This window comes from Acomys minous, assembly GCF_964271855.1.
Source record: "Acomys minous genome assembly, chromosome: 1".
NCBI classification, from domain to species: domain Eukaryota; kingdom Metazoa; phylum Chordata; class Mammalia; order Rodentia; family Muridae; genus Acomys; species Acomys minous.
In genome coordinates, this window is record NC_140483.1 from 143,805,950 (window position 1) to 143,830,510 (window position 24,561).

Genomic DNA, 24,561 nt, shown 5'->3' on the forward strand with positions numbered 1-24,561 from the left:
TTAGGTTTAGGAAATTTTTCTTGTATGAATTTTTGTTTGTTTTTGTTGTTGTTTTTTGAGTCAGTTTTTCTCTGTGTAGCCATAGCTGTCCTGGAGTCACTTTGTAGACCAGGCTGGCCTCAAACTCACAGAGATCCTCCTGCCTCTGCCTCCTGAGTGCTGGGATTAAAGGTGTGTAACACCACACCTGGCCTTTTCTATGATTTTGTTGAAAACATTTTCTGGGCCCTTGACCTGGGTTTCTTCTCCTCCTTCCTCTATTCCTATTATTCTTAGATTTAGGCTTTTCATAGTCTCCCATATTTCCTGGATGTTTTGTGCCAGGATTTTTTTAGATTCAACATTTGTCTTTGACCAAGGCATCCATTTCTTCTTTTGTATATTCCGTGCCTGAGAGTCTCTCTTCCACTTCTTGTATTCTGTTGGTGAAGCTTGCCTCTATGCATCCTGCTCAAGTTGCTAAATTGTTCATTTCTAAATTTCCCTCCGTTTGAGTTTTCTTTATTGATTCTGTTTCCACATTCATGTCTTTGAAATGTTTTATTAGTTTCCTTTCACTTTTGTTTTCAAAGATTTCTCTAAGGGATTTATTCACTTTCCTGTTTTAGGACATTGAATCCTATTCCTGAAGTCTATTCTAAGGTCATCTCGTGGCTTCAGCTTTGTTGGACTTCTCAGAGCCTGCTGTGGTAGGGTTGCTAGGCTCTAGTGGAGTGTATTGTCCTTGCTGTTACTGATCATGTTTTGACACTGACGTCTAGGCTTGGGAAGATTGTAATTCTAGGTGCTGGTATCTAGTCTTGTCTTTGTTGGATGGGTTTTTGTTCCTTGGTTTCTGTTGCCTTCTTTGGTTCTTAGGTGAATGTGGTGGCTGCATTTTGCCTGGTAGGAAATTCTTCCGGGATCAAGATTGGTGTGGCCACGGGGTTCCAGGTAAAACATGTTCCTAGGTATTGGGAGCTAACAGTTTGGACTAGGAATTGGGGGTGGGTGGGTGGGGGGATGTTGAAAGGATCCACAGGAGAGAGGAAAGTTCCATCAAGATCTGTTAGTCCCCTGGGAATGTGGTCAGAGTGTGTGAAAGGGCCACAACAGGTAGTCTACAGAGCTAGGGATGAGACTAGGGCATTAGATATTAAGGAAAGGAGAGGGGGGAAGAAAAAGGATGAGGAGAAGAGGAGAGGGAAGATCTGAAGCTCACCTCCCTACTTAGCTGGCCCACTTTCTTCTCTGTCAGGCTTACCTGGTAGCTTCCCAAAGAAAGCCTGCTGGAGTTGGGATCTGGGAACAGGGTGAGTGGGAAGGAAGGTTGAGAAGGCCTGTGCGACCCACCGGAGACTAGGGCGGTGAGGAGGGGGAACTACAGCAGGCAGTCTGCTGCAGAGATGAGGATGAGAGGAGGGAGCAGTGACGCTCCACAGTCAGGTTACCGGCTTCCCTGGTAGGCGTGGCCCATGGACAAGGACAAGGAGAAAGTAATAAATGGGAGAAGGGAAATCTGGAGGGGGAGCTCTGTGTGGTCCCCTGGAGAAGAGGAGCTGAAGCAGGAGGTCTGCCGCAGAGCTGGGGGCGAGACTGGGGGTTGGGTTTGCAGCTGCTGAGAGAAAGAGAAAGATCTTCAGCTAACCTACGTGCTTTCCCTCATGACACAATTTTTAATAGAGGAGAGACACAGGAAACTGAAGACAGAAGAGGTAAGAAAGAGTTGATGGTGTAGAGTGCTGGGTGACAAAATGTAGTTTTCTTTTAGGGTTCTCAAGCAGTGTTGAAGGATTGAAGTGAGTCAGTGACTTGACAGTGGGTCTCAGCCAGATCATCTTCACACTCAAAGGCACACCACTGGATTTCCCTCCGCTCAGTTTTCTCCCGTGTGACAAGTGAGGTTTGATTATGGTATAAAGTTCACTCAGCTTACTTTCTTTGGCAATATGATTGATCTAAGAGGCAGAAGATCCACACTTTCTAGCTACTGTAAAACTCACCATGTGTGGCTGCTGCTTGGAGAGATTGCTCATTGGGCAGGAGTGCTGGCTGTGGAAACATAAGGACCCAAGTTTGAATCCCCAGAACCCATGTTAAAAACAAAAACCAAAAAAGCAGTGATGTGTGTCTGTGACCCCAGTGTTTCGGGGAATGAGAGGCATTCGTTTCTGGCTCAGTGAGAGACCCTGTTTGAACAGAATAAGTCAGAGAGCAGTTTCGGAAGGAGCCTGATGCCCTCCCCGGGCCTCCCAATGCCCATGCAGGGTCTCACCTACTCACGTACTCACATGCCTGCAACTTGCATACATACAAACAAAACCCTTAAAGATTTTTGTTTCACTTCCTTAATAACAACTCAATTTTTATTTTCCCTAACCCACAGCCATAGTTTTCCTATTCTGTATCCTTTTTCCCCGTGTAAGTACAGTTCATCTTAGCATACTGATGTTCAACCTTTAGGGGAACTAGAAATGCTATTTCATGAGGATAATTAAATCAGAATCCATCTAACTATTTAAAGCTTTCGTTCTAATCGCCTCCTTGTTCCTACTCACAATGTCCCTCCACATTCATCTTTCCTTTTAAGTGGCTTAAATGAATATCCTTTAAGATGCAGCTCGGGCATTGCTTTCCCTAAGAACCTTCACTGACCCCTCATAAAGAGTTGTTGCTATTGTTTTTCTTACCTCTGTCAGGGAACTGATACCTTTATACTATGGTAGTGAGCAACATTTGCAGATGGCCAACTCTGTCTCCTATGCCTACACAAAGGGTAGCGTGGGAATTGCTGTTCCATGTGATAAGCTCAAGCGTCTTGATATGCAGACCTTGTTGATGTTCTGAAGCCAACGTGAAAAAGCCCCGTCATCCAGTGAGCAGTAAATTGACTGATGAACGGAGTAGACAGCTCTCAAAAGAAATGTAAATGGAGGCTTGACCAGTGGCTCAGTAGGTAAGAAATAAAACTGCTCTCATAGAAGGCCAAAGTTCAATTCCCAGCATCTATGGATGGTAGCTCACAAACTGCACTTGCATACACACAAGCACACACAAGACATACATATGCATATATATATTTAAAACTAAAAAAAATACTTTTAAATATATACATATACAAGTGGTCAGCAAATACGAGTGACTGTCATCAAAAAACAACAACAAAATTATAGTAAGGATATAAAGGGGGAAAGTAGCCTTTATTTCTTGGTGGAAATGAATAATCCATTATAGAAATCTGTATGGAAGTCTCTCAATAAACTGAAAATAGAGGCTACAGAGATGTTCAGCAATTAAAGAATGTGTGGTGCTTTCCCAGAGGCCCACAGTTTAGTTCCCAGGCCCCATGTCAGGTGCCTTACAACTGCCTGTAACTCCAGCCCCAGGGGATCCAATGCCCTCTTAGAGCAAACACTTCACAGGCGCATGCACACATGTGGTATACACACACATACTCATAAATAAATAATAAAATAAATACCATCTGGCCCAGCTACACTTGGAGCTATATCTAAATGACTCTGGCTAACTTGCTACAGAGATTGTTGTATATTCATATTTGTTGCTGATTATTCACAGTAGCCAGGACGTGGAATCAGCCTAAATGTCCTTCAACAGATAAATAAAGGTAATGTGGTCCATCATATACACAATGGAGTTGTACGCAGCTATAAAGAAAACTGAAATCATGGCACTTGTAGGAAAATGGTAGCAACTTGAAATCATTAAGTGAATCAAAACTAGCCAAACTCAGAAAAACAAATAACTGCATGTTTTCTCTCTTGATTTAAAATTGTGACTGGGTGAGCAAGCAACCCAGAGTTGGGGAAGGGAGAAGATGCATGGCATGAAACTAAGAAGAGGCTCATGAGAGAAGAGCAAGAGAAATCAAGAAAGGTGGGAAACACCGAGGGTAAGAGTAGCATGTGGTAAGAAAACAGAGGCTGAAGCTACATGAGAGAAGAAAGGCATCTAGCTGGAGATGGAGTAGGAGGACGCTAGCGCCCTGGGACGGAGAAGGAATAAGAACGAAGTATAATGACACATATGTATGAAAATGTCATAATAAGCTAACTCTAAAACTAAGGTTTAAAGACTGTGCCATTTTAAAGACACACCCTAAGTAAATGAGAGAACAACACAAACTCAATGGAATTGCCCTCGTAAAACTAATCATCACAGCCTTTTGCACTGTTTTAGTATTTTGCATTTAGTATTTTGCACTGTTAGTTTCCTATAGATAAAATTCTATCTGGTCTGAAGACTAATAGTCTAAAAGGAATACACTGTCATAGTTCAGGAAAACATGAAAAAAACCTGGCATTGGGTAACTCAGAATAAAGAATAGCTTTCTGTAGTTTTCTTTCATAGGGAAGAAAAATATATCTTTTTTTCATTTTTACAGTAACATTTTTCCTGTGCTATTTGACTACGTGGCACTTGGTAGTGCTGTCTATTCCTATGGAAACCGAGTTAGTAGATGGAGCCAAGGCTTGGAGGAGGCACTGGGGAGAAATATTAGAAGAGTTCAGCCATGGAGCAGCTAAAGATGCTGCTTTTCCTTCAGTCAAATCCTCTTTGAGAGCCAGAATCTGCTTCAATCTGGAGAGATGTTCTTGGCTGATGTATGGTCTGGCTGCTCTGCCAGATGGATGAGCATCTTAAACTTGGAAAATAGCAAATAAAGCTCAGATTCTGCCTTTGAAGCATCCTTTTTAGCCTTTACTTAGAATTATCAAATAACATTTTAAAATGTTTCCAAAGCTTTGCTCAAGATGGCAAGCTAGCCATATACTTACCACCACAAGCAATTAGAAAGCTTTGTCATAAAGCACAGTATTTGAACTTGACCATCAGAAGTTTAAAGAAAAGAGAAACTATGTCTGCCACTGGGAAGAACAATGCAGATTCAATTTCATTTCTAGAGCTCAGTGAACTCACATCTCTCAGTAACTTGATTTTTATAACTATTTGCTTTCCTGTCCTATAAAAATTCACTCTGAAGACTAAGAAACCAAAATACAAGCAGGCACTTAAATCATCTGAGACAGGAAGATAGTCCAAGGACAGAAGCATTTATAGTCTCTGTTTTGTATTCAGGCAGTAATCTCCTTGTCTAGGTTAAAAACATAGTGGCTTTCATTACACAGAACCATCAGTATACACTGAAATTATGTTTTTATTTCAAGTAGGATGTAATGGTTCATATTTCCAGTTTATGTACTTTAATTTAAAAATAATAATTGAATGCTCTAAACACTAAGTAAATAGGTTTTATGTTCCTTATCGTATCATTCTAGACTCTGCCTCTTTAGTCATATCTTTAACTTTATTCTCCACTCCATACAACAATAATTTTGAATTGTAAGAAGGGTCTCAGATTTAATTTTGCCCCATATGCAAGCTAATAATTTGGCCTGTTTCTATTGCATGGATGCTTAAAATAAACATTAGACTCCAGAGCGTAGACAGAGGAGTTCACTATTCCCAACACAGTAGAAAACCTGAGCTTCCATATGTTTTCAGTGGTTTCCTTTGCCCCCTAAGAAACCCAGGAGGGCTGGAGAGCTGTGCACACTGAGCTTCCATCACAGGGGAACAGCACCGAGCATTAGGAGGCCTCCAGTTACCTTAACCAGTGTGAGGCATGACCTCATCTCCATCTTCTTGTGGCAAACACAACCCTAGGAAGTTGCCTAAGTAAAGAGTGGTCAACACTCCTGTTTGCCAGTGTCCTGGGCTAAATAAACGATGAATAGGTACCATAGGAGGCAGCAAGTCTTACTTCAGACATTCAGAATATAATGTCCAAGGCCAGGTTATACTCTGTTGTGACCCACACAGAGGAACTTCATGGAGACCTTCAGCATCACAGCCTCCAAACCCAGTGAGGGAATCAGCCCTGGTATACATACGAACATGTAAGAGGTACAAGTCAGCACCACAGGCAATTGCAGCTTCCTTTGTCACATATGACATACCCTAAGGCTTCTCATGCTCATATGCTATCAGGAGAGCATATGCATATGTGTTTGGTGGATTAAAATAAGGCCATGCCCATTCCTGTGCTTCTATGTGTGTAAATGGACCCATGTTGCTTGGTGTTGGTGAGTACCTCCCACTGATGACATCAACCATAGCAGAACTACAAACATTGAAACGACTGTTTCTTTGTATTTGGATGGAGGTAGCAGTCTCCAGTAGGTCAATCTAGCCTTTACTTTTATGTGATTCTTGTGCAAGCCATCTTCATTTTGTTAGAATCCAGTAGTAGATCCAGAAGATCGTGTACTTTTGCCTTCCTGTGCCTGCATTTTACAAGCAAGGTCTGACATTCCTTCCCATGTCTTGAAGTTGTCTTCCCTCTCCAGTCACAAAACTAGGGAGTCCCATCTTTTTCTAAAATGTTGCACTTATAAATTTAAGTGCCACAGAACAGCCAACTCTTGCAAGTTATCCCTTGACCGGCACACCTGTGCTATGGCAGGTCAGAAGACATTTTGAAAGAGTTGGTTTTTCTCTTCCCATGATGTGGGCTCCAAGTATTGGACTCAGGTTATCAGACTTGAAGGCAAGTGCTTTTAACCACTGATCCTCCCACAGCACATGTGTCCCATCATAACACACCTACCCTCGCCTCCTCCCTAATCACATGTACCTTCCATTTGGAAGGACTGTGCATATGGAACAAATTTACAGAGACAATTTAGGCTACTTGTGAAGGATCATTGTGCAAGATACTAAATTCTGTGGTCATCGTGGATTTTTGTTTTTAATCTAGATCCATATCACTTGAGCAAATTAATCCAGATTAGTAAACCAGAATACATTTGAATCTCTAATCCCCCTTTTGGCCCAGGTTCCACCAAAGGATTTGTCAATCAAAGCCAGCCTGAAATGGCTTTTAGTTAAAAAAAAATCATCTTAGTGGGTAATGGACAGGATAGAATAAAGTTTTTTTTAATAGGCATACATAATCTCCAACCACTTTTGTTTTTTTTATCACCTCCCACAAGAAAGGAGCTCCCTAGAAGAGGGCACACTCTGTAGTCAACCTGCCTTGTTTGGATTATAGGACAGAAGCAAGCAAGAGATAAATCTAGAAGTAATTTTAATTGATTTCCAAGTGTCACAGCTCTCAATAATCCCAGATAGCTGAAGATGGTAGGGAAAAGAAAGTGTCAATCAGATGCCCTTAACTGGTGGTACATTTCTGGATGACCTTCCTGAAAGTGGTCCACCATGGTCAGACCACAGATGGCCTCAAAACTCAAAAACATGAAACACTTTAGAATTAAGGACTTCTTTTGGTTGGAGTAGAACAAGTTGCTGGGACAGCAACATTGTGACCTGAGATATGTCTACAGTGGTAAGATGGAAGATGGGTCCAGAGGGCAGATTTTAGAAGTCCTTGCCAAGAATAAGTAGACTTGGCCTTCTGTACTGTGAGAGAAACAAGCCAACTTGAAAAGAGACAGACATAAGTCCCATATACACCACATCAAAAACATACGTTTTACTTTGTGCAATTTGATAAGAGATAGACACAAGTCCCATATATACAGCGATATCTTCTACATCAAAAACATAGAATTTACTTTGTATCCAGTCTACAATGATGGACTCATCCCCATATCTAGTGCAGTGAAAGGTCCAAATGGAAGAAAACTAATAACCTGAGTAACCTAAACTTGTTCAACAGGCAGATAGACTCCGGTTGTTCTTATCAGAGAACAGGCCCTTACTGTGCACATCAAAACAGACAACACACACTATCTGATTGGCAGCCACAGCTTGTCCCCATGGTTTACAGCACCAGAGAGGAGTGTATTTATTCTACCATCTATAGTCTTCCTCTTTGCAAGGCCCTTTCCTTGTTTTTCAACCAAACTATATCAGCATTTAAACCCTTTTATTGCCTTGTCGGCTCTGGGATTTATTTTTACCCTTCTTACAAGGTAACATGTTCGTGATGGACACTGTCAGAAGACACTCCCATTAGAAATAAAACACTTTTCTGCTGATGCTTGTTTGCATTGCTTTCCCTTGTTCCTAAGGGACAGTGCAGATGGCACACGTGTACACCGCATACAGTGGAGTTTGCATGACATCTAAGGAACATTTTACTTTGAGACCATGCAACTTTAGTGAGCAACGAGCAAGCCTTCTCTTTTGCCTAGGTGTGATATTGCCTCATTTCTTAAGCTCGACTCTGAGGAGTGATCCCAGTAAACCAGAGCCAAATCTTTACATTTGATCCCACACAACACCCAAGACCAGGGCATATACCCTCTGCCAACATGATGGTGGTACTTCAAAGCTCATTTTCCTCTGCAACCATTATAGAAAAGTTCCACTGATTATTGAAAATTGTGACCTATATACTTCCTAGAGATAGTGTTTCTTTAAAAAATTTAATATGGCAAATGCCTTGAATGTTTATAAATATGTAATTATATAGATATCATTACAATTAATAACAAATGTTCTTATTATTTCCATTTCAATATAAAATAATATATTTTTTACCTAATGTTGTTAGCATTTAGAATGAAATGTGACAGAATGCCTTCTCTACATTTATATTTGCTATTATAAATATAGTTATAATATTTCCAAGACAAAATTATATGCAAACCTATAAATGGACCAAAATATGATGAACATTTGTGTATGTCGGTGAACAACTGTTTTCTCCTCAAGTTCGGTGGTGAATAGGAGTGCTGGGACCATGCAGAGAGAACAAAATTCAGAGGTCACTGGGAGGAGATATACAGGTTCCAAAGTATGTTTTTGGCAAAACATCTGCCTCTTCAATGTCTCTAAGTGTGGCCAAGTCAAAGGCACTGAATCTGCATTGCTTCAACTGAGAAGAAGGCGAATGGCCTAGGTCCTCGGTGGCATGATAAAGAGAACGTGATAGCCTCATAGAAGGATGTGCGAATGAGGGTCCCAGTGTTGTGAGCAGTTAGTGATCAAAACATTTACTGCGACCAGACGGAAGTGGTAAAGAATATAATTTTAGCCATATCTTTTTTTCTACTGAGTGATTGAAAGGCTTTTGCCTTTTTATTGAAGCAAAGAATACCCTTAGAGGTCTAGAGCATGCTAAAATTGGACAACTGGCAAGAGCAAGGCCAACCTCAGGGCCAGAAAGCTGCCTGTTAGCTGACTGTCGCTATGGTATCCTAATGACATCAGAGACAAGACTCCAAGAGCTGGTGGATTCCTCGGCTAGACTAGGGGCTTGTGGGAGCCAGCCAAAGGGTGAGGATAGGGAAGCCTAAGAAAGACAGTAACAAAGAAGCTTCAAATCTGCGTGGAAGCTAGGAACTGTTCAGGGTTACATGCCTGAAATCCTAGCATTTGAGAGGCTGAGACAACAGAATAAACACACATGTGAGGCCATCCTGTTCTATGTAATGAGTGTCAGGCCAACCAAGACTAAATAACAAAGATTGTCTCAATAGTAATAGCAATAATCTACTTGTAAACAAAATACCAAAACATAAAGAAACTGAATGTTGAAGAAAAGTTAATACCGTCTGCTTCACAACTGAAGGCAAGGACTACTCCTAAGCCCAATAGTTGCCAGTAGTTCAGTAGGAAAGAGCGGGGCCAGGAGCCACTTCCTGATCCACGATTAGCTGTTGGCAGGCCCATTGCAGCCTACCACAGCTGCTGTGAGATTGTTCGCAGTAACTGTATCTTGCCTGAAAATAGCATCTCCTAGTCTTTCCTGTCTTCTGGCACTTAAATTTTTTCTGCTCTCTCTTCAGTATTCTCTGGGCCTTAGACTGTACAGATACCCTGTTTATGGCTAAGTATTCAACCATCATTTATTTTAAACATCTTGAACTTTCTTGAGTGTCTGCACTCATTGTAGGTCACTGAAAAGAAGCGCTTCTGTGGTTAAGGCAGAGAGTACTGTGTGCCTATAGGTATACACATTAATATTTAGGCTTCAGTTTGGCACCGTGATAGTTCCAAACCAGTGGTCACACAGATGATCCTGGGTAAAATCATTGGGTCCCAAAACAAAACAAAAAGGCATGAATGTGGGTAGGAGATCTGTGAGGAAGAATGAGGACTGGCAGAGAGATAAAAGAGTGGAAAAAAGTAAACCGGTTGCACTAAATACATGTATGAAATTATCAAAGAACAAATTGAATCAATAAAAAGGAATAAATAAAAAATAAAGGACAAGGGGAGCTAATACCATTCTGAATATTAGCTCATTCCTAGTGAAAGGAAAGCAAAAAGATTAGTACCCAGAGTGTGCAAAAATATTCCAGTAAGAAAGACAAATAGCTGAGTTTCCAAATTAGCGAACAACACAAAAAGGCCATCCATAAAAGAAGAAACAAATAGACAAAAAATATTCCACCTCAGCTAGGGAAGTGAAAATTAAATTTATGACAAAAATAGAACTGCATACCAATTAGATTGACCAAAGTGAACACCAAATGGGACAGAGTTGTAGAGAAGCAAGACTTCTCAGGTTTCTGTTGGGAATGCAAATTGGAACTGCTCTTTGAGAGAGCCCAGAAATTCTTGTACGCTTACTAAGAGATATGTACAAAACAATTCATTATAGCACTGATTGTGAAAAGTGAGAAATGTGCTAAATATTCTTCTAGATGGAATAAATATACATTCCTATAACAAAAGGCTTCTCTACTGAAGATATATGAACCATATATGGTTTGAATGAAAATGCCCCCATAGACCCACAGGCATTATTAGGGGATGTGACCTTGTTAAAGTAGGTGTGGCTTTGTTGGAGGAAGTGTGTCACTGGGGTATGGGCTTTAAGGTTTCAAATGCTCGAGCCAGGCCCAGTGTCACTCTCTCTTCCTGCTGCCTGCTGATCCAGATGTAGAACTCTCAGCTACCTCACCAGAACCATGTCTGCCTGTGTGCCACCATGCTTCCCACCATAATGATAATGGGCTTATTAACCTCTGAGCTGTAAGCCAGACGCAGCAGAATGTTTCCTTATAGGAGCTGTATAGTCATGGTGCCTCTTCACAGCAGTAGAAGCTCTGACCACCATAGTGAGCAGCCTGGAGAAACCTTTAAATGCTTTGAGTCAGAAATGGCCAGTGACTCAAATAGAACCATTTCTATAAAGAGAGCACCTTCTAGTTTGTGAATATACATGTTTGTGTGAAACAAATATAAAAATTTCATTGAATCAAGAAACACACAAGTCACTGTGGTAGTCACCCTATGCAAAATTCAAGTCTAAATGGATCAAAGACCTCAACATAAAACCACATACACCAAATCTAATAGAAGAGAAAGTGAGAAATAGCCTTGAACTCGTTGGCACAAGTGACAACTTCCTTAACAAAACACCAATAGCTCAGGCACTAACATCAACAGTTAATAATGGGACCTCATGAAACTGAAAAGCTTCTGAAAGGCAAAGTACACTGTGAATAGGACAAAACAACAGCCTATAGAATGGGAAAAGATCTCCACCAACCCTACATCTGACAGAGGACTAATATCCAAAATATATGAAGAACTCAAGAGCCGAGCTGATGCACACCTATAGTCCCAGCACTCAGGGAGGCAGAGGCCGGTGGCTCTCTGTAAGTTCGAGACCAGCCTGATCTACAAAACAAGTCCAGAACAGCTAAGGCTACATAGAGAAACCCTGTCTTGAAAAAAAAAAAAGAAAAGAAAAGAAAGGAAGAAGGGAGGGAGGGAGGGAGGAAAGAAAGAAAAAAATAAAAATAAAACTCAAGAAATTAGAAAACAGCAAACCAGATAGCCCAATTAAAAAGTGGGGGTTCAGAGCTAAATAGAGAATTCTCAACAGAATGGCCAAGCAACACTTAAAGAAATGTTCAGTGTCCTTAGTCATCAGGGAAATGCACTTCAAAACAACTCTGAGATTCCATCTTACACCTATTAAAATGGCTAAGATAAAATCCCAAGCAGCAGCACATGCTGGCGAGGATGTGGAGCAAGGGGAACACTCCTGCATTGCTGGTGGGGGTGCAAACGTGTACAATCACTATGGAAATCAATCTGGCAGTTTCTTAGAAAATTGGCAATAGTTCCACCTCAAGACCCAGCTATACCACTCCTGGGAAAATACTCAAAAGATGTTCCACCATACCACAAGGACACTTGATCACCTTTGATCATAGAAGCTTCATTTTGTAATAGCCAGAAACTGGAAACAACTTGGATGTCCCCCAATTAAAGAATGGATAAAGAAAATGTGGTACGTTTATACAATGGAATACTACTCGGCTATTAAAAACAAAGACATTGAGCCAGGTGTTGTGGTGCATGCCTGTAATCCCAGCACTAAGAGAGGCAGAGGCCAGTGGATCTCTGTGAGTGTGAGGCCCATCTTGAAGTTTGCAGGAAAATGGATAGAACTAGAAAAAATCATCCTGAGAGAGGGAACTCAAACCCAAAAGACATGCATGGTATGTGCTCACTTATAAGTGGATATTTAGCTATAAAGTACAGGATAACCATGCTACAATCCACAGACCCAAAGAAGCCAAGTTACAAGGAGGGCCCACAGGAGTGTGCTTGAATCTCACTCAGAAAGGGAAATAGATAGAGGCATGGAATTGGGTGTGAGAGGGGATGGGGCGGGGACCAGGGATGAGTATAGGAGTAGGGAGAGCTGGGGAGAGGGGGCCTGGTGAGAGAATGGAAATCAGTGGTGGGGAGCAAAGTCTGGGATGGGGAGGCCCCAGGAAGTCTATGAGGATCACCCTAGCTGAGACTCCTAGCAGTAGGGAATATGGAGCCTGATGGGGCCACCTTCTATAGCCAGGAAGGACTTTGAGTGGAGGGCTAAGGACAGCACCTCACCCACAAAACCTTGGACCCAAAAGTTTTCCTGCCTACAAGATGTACAGGGACAAAGATGGAGGAAATGGCTAACCAAAGACTAGCCCCACTTGCGACACATCCCATGGGAGAGAACCAATCCCTGTCACTCTTAATGTTCCTCTGCTATGCTTATAGACAGGAGCCTAGCATAACTGTCCTCTGAGAAGCCTCACCCAGTCTCTCAGATGGAAACAGATGCAGAGACCCAGAGCCAAACATTAGACAGAGCTCAAGGAGCCCTATGGAAGAGTTGGGGGAATGACTGAGGAACTGGAGGGATCAAGGATGCCACAAGAAGACCTGCATAGCCAACTAACCTCAGCCCCTGGGGGCTCACAGAGACTGAACCACCACCCAAAGAGCATGCACGAACTGCGCCTAGGCCCCCTGCACATATATAGCAGATGTGCAGCTTGGTCTTCATGTGGGTCCCCCAATAACTGGAGTGGGGACTCTCTCTCACTCTGATGCCTCCCTTTGGATCCCATTCCCCTTGTCCAGCCTCAGTGGGAAAGGGTGTGCCTAGTCTATAGGGACTTAATGTGCCAGGGCAAATTGATACCCATGGGGGACTCTCCCCTTCTCTGAGGAGGAGGAGAGAGGAGAATGGGGGTAAGAGGTGTGTAAGGGTGAATGGGGGGAGTGGAATAGGGGCTGCAATCAGGTGTAAAGTGAATAAATAAACAAATTTTAAGGAAGTTGAACACACAAAAATAACATTATCTGTAATTGTTATGTTTGATTCTTATTATGTGTGGGGGTATATGTAAATGTGTGTGTACATATATGTGTGTGTGTGTATATATACATATATATACACATTGTATTTATGCATAGATAGTACACAGTTGAATGTGCCCATGTGTGCACATGCATGCAGAGGCCAGAGATCAATATCAGGTGTCTTCTTCAGTCACTTTCCACCAAAGTTTTTGAGACAGAGTCTCTCATTAAACCAGGAGCTCACTTGGTTCAGTCATCTTGATGGCCACCCAGTAAGTGCCAAGGATCCTCCTGTCTCTACCTCCCCAGTACTGGGATTACAGAAGCATGCTCCATATTCAGCTTTTTCTGTGGGTACTGGTGATCAAACTCAGTTTCTCATACTTGCAGGGTACTTTATCAACTGAGTCATCCTCCAAATCCCTGTTATCTTTTATTATTTTAAAATAAAGTTTTAAATGCAAAATATCAAAGTAATTTACTCAAAATCTTCATATCATTATTACTCAGCTTAAACAACTGTACGCATGTTTCTAAAACAGCAGTAGTTTTCACACACACACCCAAAAATACTTGCGTACATGTACACAAGTTCATACACACACATATACTACATACACACATTAAAAATTTTAAAGAAATTGATTTTTCTCTTCTCTGCTGGGAATTAAACCCTGGTTCTTTTGTGCATACTCTATCGCTGAGCCACATGCCCAACCCTTCTTCTCATTTTAGTTCTGAAAAGTCTGTGTCCCTTCTGTTTATCTGCAGAGATTGTGTCTTCATATAATTGGCATTTAATAAATTCTTGCGTATGAGACCCAGGGGGTTGACATTGGCCAGCTGAATTGTCTTGTGTCTGGCCCTAGCTGTCATACATAATACCTGATGGGTCTCCATCTTCCAGACCTGGAGAAGTTTGTCTGTCAGCACAGCTGTCTGTTTGCCCTGTGTTGTAGGCAGTGGGTAGAGCACAGGCGTGTTCCTCGGTGTAAGAAAAAAAGAGGCCATTACCTCCCTCACTCCAACTACCTTTGCTCTTGGTTCACCTGTTAACTGCTAGCTGCACTGTAAGTAATGAGGGTGACGCCTTTCTACCTGACACCCTGTACTACCAGCTTGTCTTTCCATCCCCTTTGTCCCGCCAGCCAGGCTAGTCCTGGTGAGATCCAGGTTTGATGAGAAACCCATCTCTGGAAAACCATCCTAGTACACATTTGCCAGGCACCGCTTGGTGTACTGTTTCAAGTAATTTTCAAGTATCATCTGCCTCATTTTACATGTGTAATAATTCTAGACATTCTTGTTGCCGCTGTCTTACACGTGAGATGCAAAAGGGTACTTTAATGTGTAGACAACTTCCCATCATACTTTAGTGTAGCACAAAAATAAAATGTATGGAAAAAAATGAAATGTATGTCAAAAGCTCTGTCTTAATTACCTGCTTCATAACAAGGCTTAACAAATGTTTGTTGAATGAATAAAGGAGCGGCTGTTACTGGTATATACCATGTGAGTAGTGACGCCAGGCACCTTGTCTGTACCTAGTGGTCACCTCTGCCAACTGTGTGACTTTTCTTCTTTCTATTTTATGATTCCATAACCAAAATGACTGTCTGATTGAATATCTCTGAAAGGTCATAATGAATTATTCTGTAATATTTAAAATGTTATACTCAGAAAGGTCAAATCTTATTTTTTGGTATGAAGTATCATACAGATTTTTTTCTAACCAAGCACTTTTTTATTCCTTCAAAGGAAAGATAATAGGAAATTTAGAGCAGGGCGCCCTCTTGAGGAGATTTGTAACAAGGCGCCCTCTTGAGGAAGCTTAGAGCAGGGCGCCCTCTTGAGGAAATTTTCATGTTTTCCTTCTCAGAGCTGACACTAAAATTGAAAGTCTTGTGTGCTGTTAAAAAAGCTAGAGTCAATGAAGCTTTAAAAAGCAAGAAGAGCCAGATATAGGTTATTTGAGAATTAAGACTCTCCGTTGCTCTGATCTCACACAGAAACTGTGAATAAGAATATTTAAGTGAAAACAACACAGGAGCCATTTCACTTCCTCATGCTCTGTCTCTCATATAATCCACTTACATTTATCAAGCACTTAGTTTGTACTGGGTGTTATACTGGGTACAGTAGCCAAGGAAACACAGCCTTGCCTTCTGAAACGTACAGTTTGTGAGGAAGATGACAGTGAAAAGAATCATATAAAGAGTACGTGTTATAGTGATCTAATGTATCCTGTTGGGGCAACCAATCAGTACCCTACATAGTAATGCTACTAAATGGTAACTTGAAAAATACACACAAACCATAAAATGTACAAACTTAATCCCAAAATTTGCCTATGGGTAATTTACTTCTGTGATAAATGAAAGAAGAAAACCTGAGTACAAAATGGTGTCTGTTGAAGCATTTTCCATCATAGATGTTTATAATTTAGTGCTTTTTGTCTACATGTCCAGGAACAATAGACTTACATTCTAGACAGCTAGCAACAGTAGTCTAGCTACATAAAACGTGTTATATCACCCAATAAATGTTGGCCAGCCACTGTGTAAGCCATGTGTGTGTTCCGTGGTGATCAAGAAAAGCAGGAAAACAATACGGTCTTAGTGTAGTTATGTTATAGCTTTCCTTTTATTAACTTTTCTGCATTGTATATGCTATGAAGGTCTATGAAAACATTTGTGAACTAAACGGCCACAAAATAAATTCTCCTTGTCTTCTCTTCTTCCTCGTTTCATCTAGGGAAACTATCGCTTTATGAAACTCTTGCTTTCACGCAGAGCAAACTGGATGCAGAAGGACCTAGAAGAGATGACACCTTTGCATCTGAGCACCCGGCACAGGAGCCCCAAGTGTCTAGCTCTTCTGCTGAAGTTTATGGCCCCTGGGGAGGTGGACACACAGGACAAAAACAAGGTAATGGACAGTCAGGGTCAAAGATTAATGAAAAAAGAAAGGGAGACGCTTCATTTTGTGGTGTGAAGCCTCAGGAAGAAGGTGTGCATTGCCTCCGTCCCCGTGGGAGGGCAACACCACATACCAGACATCCCAGCGAGCGTTTCCTAAAAGTCTGCCATACCCCGCCAAGCACCGTGTGGTCTGTAGTATCATCTCCTTCGCTGGGTGTGGCATCTGACTGTCAAGAGGAATAAAGTTTGCTCAAGATCCAAGTGGCAAAACAAGGACTCAAACTCAGGCCTGTTTAACTGTAAAAGCCAACATTTGTCAGAGACTTATGACAGTCCCTGTGGGCACCTGGACTCCTGATGACTGTCTGCCTGGTGCAATGCCCTAAGCATGTGGGCAGCTGGACTCATGGTGGCTGTCTGCTCATGCAATGTCCTAAGCATGTGGGCAGTTGGACCCACAGTAGCCATCTGCCCATGCAGTGCTTTAAGCAGGTAATGCCTGTAATGGCTGAGCTGTCAGCAGCAGCCTTCTTGGACCTTATCCAAAGGCCACCACTTACTCATTCTGTGTTCTTGGGGAAATTACTTAGCTCACTTATATCATAATTTTAGAATAAGTGAAAAAGATAACTGAAGGTAAAATGAGGTAATGCACAGTCCTTAACACAATACCTCATGCAGGATACAGTCCCCATAAAAGTTAACCATTAAGACAGTTCTCAATTGCATTTTAGTTCTGATACCTGCCCTCTCATGTCTTGCTAGAATTTTTTTAACCTTCCTTGGGAGGATGAGACAGGGTTTCTCTGTGTAGCCCTGACTGACCTGGACTTGCTTTATAGACCATGCTGGCCTTGAACTCAGAGCTCCACCTGCCTCTGCCTCCCGAGTGCTGGGATTACAGGTGTGTGTCACCACACCCAACAACCTTCCTTGCCCTTAAATTTTAACAGTTTGCTCCCACTGCTCATGCTTTTGCTGATCTTTCTTTACAGGGAAAAAAAAAGTGTGGTCATTTGTTAGAAGTAAGCAGGAATCCCTTTCTTTCCTCTGTAGGTGGGCCATAGTCTCCTCTGCAGGTGGGCCATAGTCTTCTTAACCCCAATGATCTTGTGTAGTTAGAATCCTTATGATAATTACACTTACTGCTCCTGGTTTTTAAAGATTTCCTAAACTTGGGGGTGGGGTGGGGTGTGCACATCTGTGGGCCTGCATGAGTTTACATGCACCGTGTGATTGCAGGTGCCGGTGGAGGCAGGTCAGTGTGACCCACCTAGTGTAGGTTCTGGGAACCCAATCCCTGTCCTCTGCAAGGGGAGCAGGAATTCCTAACTGCTGAGCCATCTCTCCAGATCTTCTCTGTTTTATTGTGATGGTGGTGGTGGTTTGTTTTGTTTTAGCTCTCATACTGTTCTCCATGTATTTATCAATTTTTCTTTAGTAGTCACAGTTGGAAGATCAACTTTTACTTTGCAAACATGCCTTAATAGTTTCTTATTCAGAGCATCTGAGTGCTGGCATTTGGCTAAATGATCACTTTTATCTTAAGTATATTGTACCACAGCAAAAAATAAGCAGAAAAATAAAAAACTAAGGTATAGAAAATATAAGTAGAGGGGGCTGGAGAGATGGCTCACTGGTTAAGAGCCCTGTCTATTCTTCCAAAGGTCCTCAATTCAATTCCCAGCAACCACATGGCGGCTCATAACCACTTATACTGAGATCTGGTTCGCTCTTCTGGTGTGCAAGCTCACAATGCAGGCAGAACACTGTATAAATAATAAATAAATAAATCTTTAAAATATATATATATAAGTAGAAACCATTTACTCTTGGGTTAAGGGCTCATATTATAAAAATATAACCTGAATAATTATAACCTAGGAAAAGGAAGCAATTACAGATACTGTCTGTGTTTATTAAAAGGGTGGTTATAATCAAGTAATGATTGCCACTAAGTAGTGACTTTTCTGTGATCTTCAGCCATTACTAAAAATAACAATGGGTTGAGGTTAGAGAGATGGCTCAGCAGTTAGGAGCAGTCAGTGCTCTTGCAGAGGCTCAGTGTTCTTCTGTCCCGAGCACCCACACCAGGCAGCTCACAGCAGCCTGTAACTCAAGCCCCAAGGGATCCTGTACTCTCCTCTGGCCTCATGGAGTTCGCCTAGCACACAAAGGAAACAAAAACAAAGTGAATCTTTTAGAAAATAGTATATTAATAATGTCTTTCATAATATAATAAATGCCTATTAAGTGTACTTCAAATGAACACCTGGATGTTAGTTTTTCAGCTTTAGGACAGATAAGCTTGGTTCCTGCTCAGTAACTCATCCAGTGCTAGCCTGGGTTGCTGAGTGACAGTGAGGGTCTAATGTGTATCTGTGCATCTCCTGTTTGCCCCTGTAGTGACTCTCCACAAGAGGCATGGGAATGGCAGTGGAAAAAGTGGTTTTCAAGCAACTTTACTGTATTAGAATTACCACTTTAAACTTTCATTTCAAATAAAGGAAATGCAGGTTTAGTTTTTAAAGTATCTTTTCATCAGTACCTAGATTCAGCTATTAGTATGTAAAATTATTCTTAAATTTAAATTTAAATTTGATATACTAAAGGACTCCAGATCTATGGGTTGCCTGTGGCTTACTCGCTTTCTGGTGAACATCAAATTTTAAATCTTTCTGTCAAATTCTAAGATTCTAATTCAAATCTTGGTGGTACCCAGAGGCATAACATCAGGAGCATCGGTTACTTTGCTGCTGGTTATGCGTAAATCATCTTTCTTCTCCCTGCTATTCGCAGCACTTGATGAAAGTGACTCGCGGTTGGGTGGTCAGCCTTTGAGTCACACTGCGATGACATCTCAGTGCAGCTACACAAGCTGCCTTAACTGCTGCTACATGCAAATTAAGGAGCCTTTATCTCCCAGAGAGTCTGTCACATAGCAGACGTGACAGGAATGGGATGCTGCGGTTTTTTGAGCACCTCTCTACCTTGCAGCAAACAGCTCTGCACTGGAGTGCCTACTACAACAACCCCGAGCACGCGAAGCTGCTCGTCAAGCACGACTCCAACATCGGGATTCCCGACGTGGAAGGCAAGATCCCACTCCACTGGGCGGCCAACCATAAAGACCCGAGCGCCGTGCACACAGTGAAGTGCATCTTGGTGAGTAGAATGCTGTGCCTTTTTTTAGGAAAAATAATAAAAATAATAGGTACAAAAAGCATACATGTGACAGACAGGCAGATTACAAAGAAAGAATACCAACATGTGCGCTCGTCCCCCAAGAGACAGAGCATCGCAGTCACTCCACACCGTGGTTTTCTGTGGCCCACTTCTCCACCACAACCCCTTTCAGGATCATATTTTTCATTCCTTGCTTTGTTTTGTACTTGTTTCTAATCTTTTTTGTGTATGAGTGTGTATGTATGTGGGGGGGGGGTGGAGGAAATATTTATGTTTGTAATGTATGCATACTAGTATTCAGGTGTAGGCACCAATGGGTATCTGCACCAAGGCCACAGCAAGTCATGGGGGATCACTCTCTGCCATGAGACAGGGTCTCTCAGTGAACCTGAAGCTCACCACTTCAGCTAAGCTGTCCAGCCAGCAAGCTCTTGGATCTAAGTGTCTCTGCCCCACCCCCACCCCCCGATCCTAGGTGGTTATAGGCCCTCACAGCCAAAATTAGCTTTTTACAGAGGTGCTGAGGATTAAACTCAGGTCTTTACTAACTGAAACACTTCCCCAGTTCCCTGGTGGCTTTTGGTGTACAAATTAAACTTTTAAAAGTATTCTTCCTTTGTGTACACATCCATCAATTTCTTTCTCTATATTTTTCTTTCTTTTTGTGTGTGCGTATGTGATATGCATGCAGGTATTGATAAGTGTGCTGATGTGTGTGTATGTATATGGAAAAGCCCGGGAGTTGATGTCAGCTGTTCTCCCCAGTCATTTCCCGCCTCATTGGCTGAGTCGAGGTCTCTTGTAGAAGCCCAAGCTCACTGCCTATTCCGTAGGCTCCAGGCGCTCCCTGTCTCTGCTTGCCGTGCTCCGGGGTTACAGGCAGGCTGCCATCCTACCCAGCTTACACATGGGTTCTGGGGCTCCAAACTCAGGCACTCAGGGTTCTCATGCCTGAGTGATGTCTTCGTGTTCTGCTGCTGTAAAGAGACAACGTGGCTGTGACAACGCCTATAAGTGAAATCGCTTAACTGGGGCTTGTTTCCAGTTCCAAGGTTTAGCCCATTGTCAGCATGGCGGGGAGCATGGCAGCACGCAAGCAGTGATGAAAAGTAACTGACAGTTCTACATCCAGATCTGCTGGCAGGAAACAGAGAGAGACACTAAGCCTGGCTTGAGCATTTGAAACCTCAGAGCCCACCCTCAGTGGCATACTTCCTCCAGCAAGGCCACACCTCCCGCTGGTGCCACCCCCTGGTGACTAAGCATTCAAATCCATCAGCCTGTGGAGGCCACTCGTATTCCAACCACCGCATTACACTCCCTGCTCCACATAGGCTTGTAGCCATATCATAACGCAGAGATGCATCCCATCCAACTTCAAAGGCCCTCATAGTCTATAATAGTCTCAACACCATTTAAAAGTTCAAAGTCTCAGTCTGAAGAGATGGCTCAGAGGTTAAGAGCACTGGCTATTCTTCCAAAAGTCCTGAGTTCAATTCCCAGCAACCACATGGTGGCTCACAGCCATCTATAATGAGATCTGGTGCCCTCCTCTGGTGTGCAGTCATACATACAGGCAGAACACTGTATACATAATAAATAAATAAATTTTTTAAAAGATTTATTTGTTATGTATACAGTATGCATCAGATCTCATGATAGATGGTTATGAGCCACCATGTGGTGGCTGGGAATTGAACTCAGGACCTCTGGAAGAGCAGTCAGTGCTCTTAACCGCTGAGCCATTCTCCAACCCATAAATAAATCTTTTTCTTTTTAAAGTTCAAAGTCTCTTTCAAGACTCATAGCAGTCTCTTAACTGTCAACCCCTGTAAAATCAAAATTTAAAAAGCAGATCATATACAATGGCACATTGTCTGATGTCAAAGCGCTCTTTGGATCACCAACTCCTTTCAGCTTTGTTGACAGCCACATACTCCTCTGTCTTCGACTAGTTCCACAAGTGACAAGCACTGTGCTCACTGAGCCATCTCCTAGCCTCACTTCTCCCCCTTGAATCTCAAATTTTCCTCATAGTTCCTCTTTAGTTCCTGATCTGTAGTTCCTAGAACTTTCATTGTTTTATAGAAATATTCATGGTAAACTGTGGTTTTCTTTTTGTCTTATGACAGCATTTCATGTAGCCAAGGTTGGCACCAAACTTGTTATGTAGCTGAGGATTACCTTGAACTTCCCATCCTGCTGCCTCTCTTCCCAAGTGCTGGAAATACATCCCTGTCTCGTCAACACTTAGTTACGTGGTGCTGCTCATCATACGTACGACATTGTACACACTGGCAAGCCCTCTACCAGATGAGCCTCAGCTCCAGGCTAAACTCTGTTTTAGATGTTAAGAGTGTCTTTTTAATTTTTCTCTTTCTTTTTAATTCAAATATAATTACATCGTTCCTTCCTTTGCGTTCTTCCGTTCAAAGTTTTCCATGCCCCACTGCCATCCCACCTAACTGTTGTTCTCTCAGGCTCGTAGCCTTGTTGTAGTCTTGTACCTGAAAAGTAGTTTTCTGTGTGCCCAGCACTAGATTGTTATTGATCTCTTGTTTATGTTATACAGTTTTACAGATTTCTACTTTTGTGTTGTTGTTGCTGCTGCTGCTGTTCTTGCTAGTCAAGTCTCGTCTGTCTTAATGGCCAGTCTTTTGTGTGGTGATCTGCCTTGTCATTCAGGCTGTTTTTAATTCTCTATATTTAACATTCTATGTTCCTTTGCAATATGTCTTAAGTTTATTTTTATAAAACTGTGTTTGTTTCTCAGTTTTTCTCTTAACCTGCCTCTCACACAAATAATTGAGACTCTTTTATATTTGTTTAATAATAAGTTTACAACATAAGAACTGAGCAGTTATTGTTTTATTCTTAACCCTCTAAGCTAATTTGGCTTCCTCACAGCTTATATCCCAGAGATACTTGCACCTTGTAGCTTTTCTGGTTTGTTCTGCCCCCCCCCCCCCCGCCCTTTCTCTCTCATTCTCTCTTTTGATCTTTTCTGGACCTTTCCTGTGGCTCAATCCCCTGGCCGAATCCGCTACTTCCTCCTCTAAGTCTTCCTCTTCTGGCTGGCAGGAAATCTAGCCTATTCCCTACCCTGCTCAACAACTGGCTGTAAATTGCTTTACTGGCATATGAAGGAACAATCAGGAAGCAGTGTTTATACAACATTGAGACAGGAGGTTCTCAGAACAAGGACTGTAACCAGATATGGGGGGGTGGGGTAACAGAAATTGGCATTTGAAGTACACAATAACTTTATGCCTATATCTCCCCCTTTTAGTCTAATAAGAGGCTCTTTCTCTTATAATAATGAACTATATGCAATAATAACAGTTATGAAAATTATTAGGTAAGATTTATATTTTTATTTTTGGTACCATTAGTATTCTAATATCTATCAATTTCTATCATTCTAAACAATATAAGTTTAATTGTAAGACTATAATGTTTAGTCTTCAACCCCATCAGAAACTTAAGAAGGAATAAATATTACCTAAATATGTAGGAAGTGCAGGTAAGCAGCTTCCAAAAGTATAGAAATGATAAGATATTTGGCTGCCTGGAAAGTCCCCCAAAATTCTTATATAATGTTTGAGCATCATCTTCAGCCTTCTGGCTGAGAATATTTAACAGACTTTTCTGTGAAGCAGATATAGTGAAATGCTTCTCTTTTTTGTCCTTCTAAAGAAGTCAACTCTCCTGCATCTTGTTTGTCTATTTTTGGACAGTATTCTGTCTGTAATTGACACAAGGACATTTTCTCACCCAGTGGCTTGCTTGCCACCTATGAAGCCTTTGATACTCTTTGAAGTAGAACGGGGGTGCTGCCAGGAGCAGATCTGTCTCGTTGTCAAAAAAGCCTTAAGTTACTAAAAATTGTTAAAGCCATGTTCTGTAGATCTCTGAGGTTTGTGAAGACCATCTGTCTATCTTATCGAAATGTTGTTTCTAGTTATTCTTATCTGTCAATCTAGAAAACATATTTTTGTAATTAACTAAACTAGTATCTAACATGGCCATGAGTTTGATTGTCTGTTAATATGCATTTCTTACTTATCCTAAATGGTTTGTAATATAGTAGCTTTCAAAATGACTAGAACTTAGCATTGCATTTTACATAGGTACAATACCTTAGGTTGCTGTAGCAAAATATAATCTTAATCAGTATTAATATGCAAAGATCTATGCCAATGTAATATTTTTGGCTTATTACTGTTCTTTGATCCAAAAGTAGATTCAATAATCTACCCTTTTACTTATAATTCCTATAGTCAACCCCTTTAAAACAATAACAAACATTCTACCACCGATAGGATGACCAAAAAACATCTGCCCCTTCTTCGGAACAAGGTGTAGTTTTCTTAAATTGCTTCCTGCCGATTTGGGACATAGTTTTTCTTTTGGGGAGGGCCAAGAAAATTGGAATAGTGTCAAGTCTTAGTAAAGTTAGCTGTAACTTTTGCTATCTAGACTCTGCATGCTGAGAAAGTTTAGAACTATTCCTAACTGGGATAGTCTGTGATGCTGGAAGATCCAGCTAGTCATTTTGAATTGTCTAAGATTCAGACTTTTGAGAAAACAGTTATTGAGGCTGTCAGTGAGGTTAGATCATCTAGGATATTTGTCCTGTCTTTTTTTGTATTTGGTTCTCTTGCTCTGAAAAATATTAACTTTCAAAGGTATTATATATGTGAGTATTAATATATGTATGAGCTGTGTACTGCACAATTCAATTAAAAATGATTCTCTATAAAATAATTTTTTATCTATGCCATTTAAAAGAATAGCACTGATAATCCCTGAGGATTTTGTAACCAAAGATTGATTGGCCATGCATAGCTGAAATCCTAGCTGGAGGCATTTTCATGTCTCA

The 24,561-nt window shown here is 41.5% G+C and overlaps 1 protein-coding gene across 4 annotated transcripts in view; it reads left to right on the forward strand.

Moving 5' to 3' along the window:
• Positions 1-24,561, forward strand: part of INVS (inversin) — a 145,399-nt gene that overhangs the window by 69,682 nt on the left and 51,156 nt on the right. For all 4 annotated transcript variants that reach the window (XM_084779473.1, XM_084779476.1, XM_084779474.1 and 1 more), the window contains 2 exons: positions 16,327-16,500; positions 19,491-19,658. In XM_084779473.1, the coding sequence (XP_084635599.1) occupies positions 16,327-16,500; positions 19,491-19,658 (342 nt within the window). The remainder of the gene's footprint in view (positions 1-16,326; positions 16,501-19,490; positions 19,659-24,561) is intronic.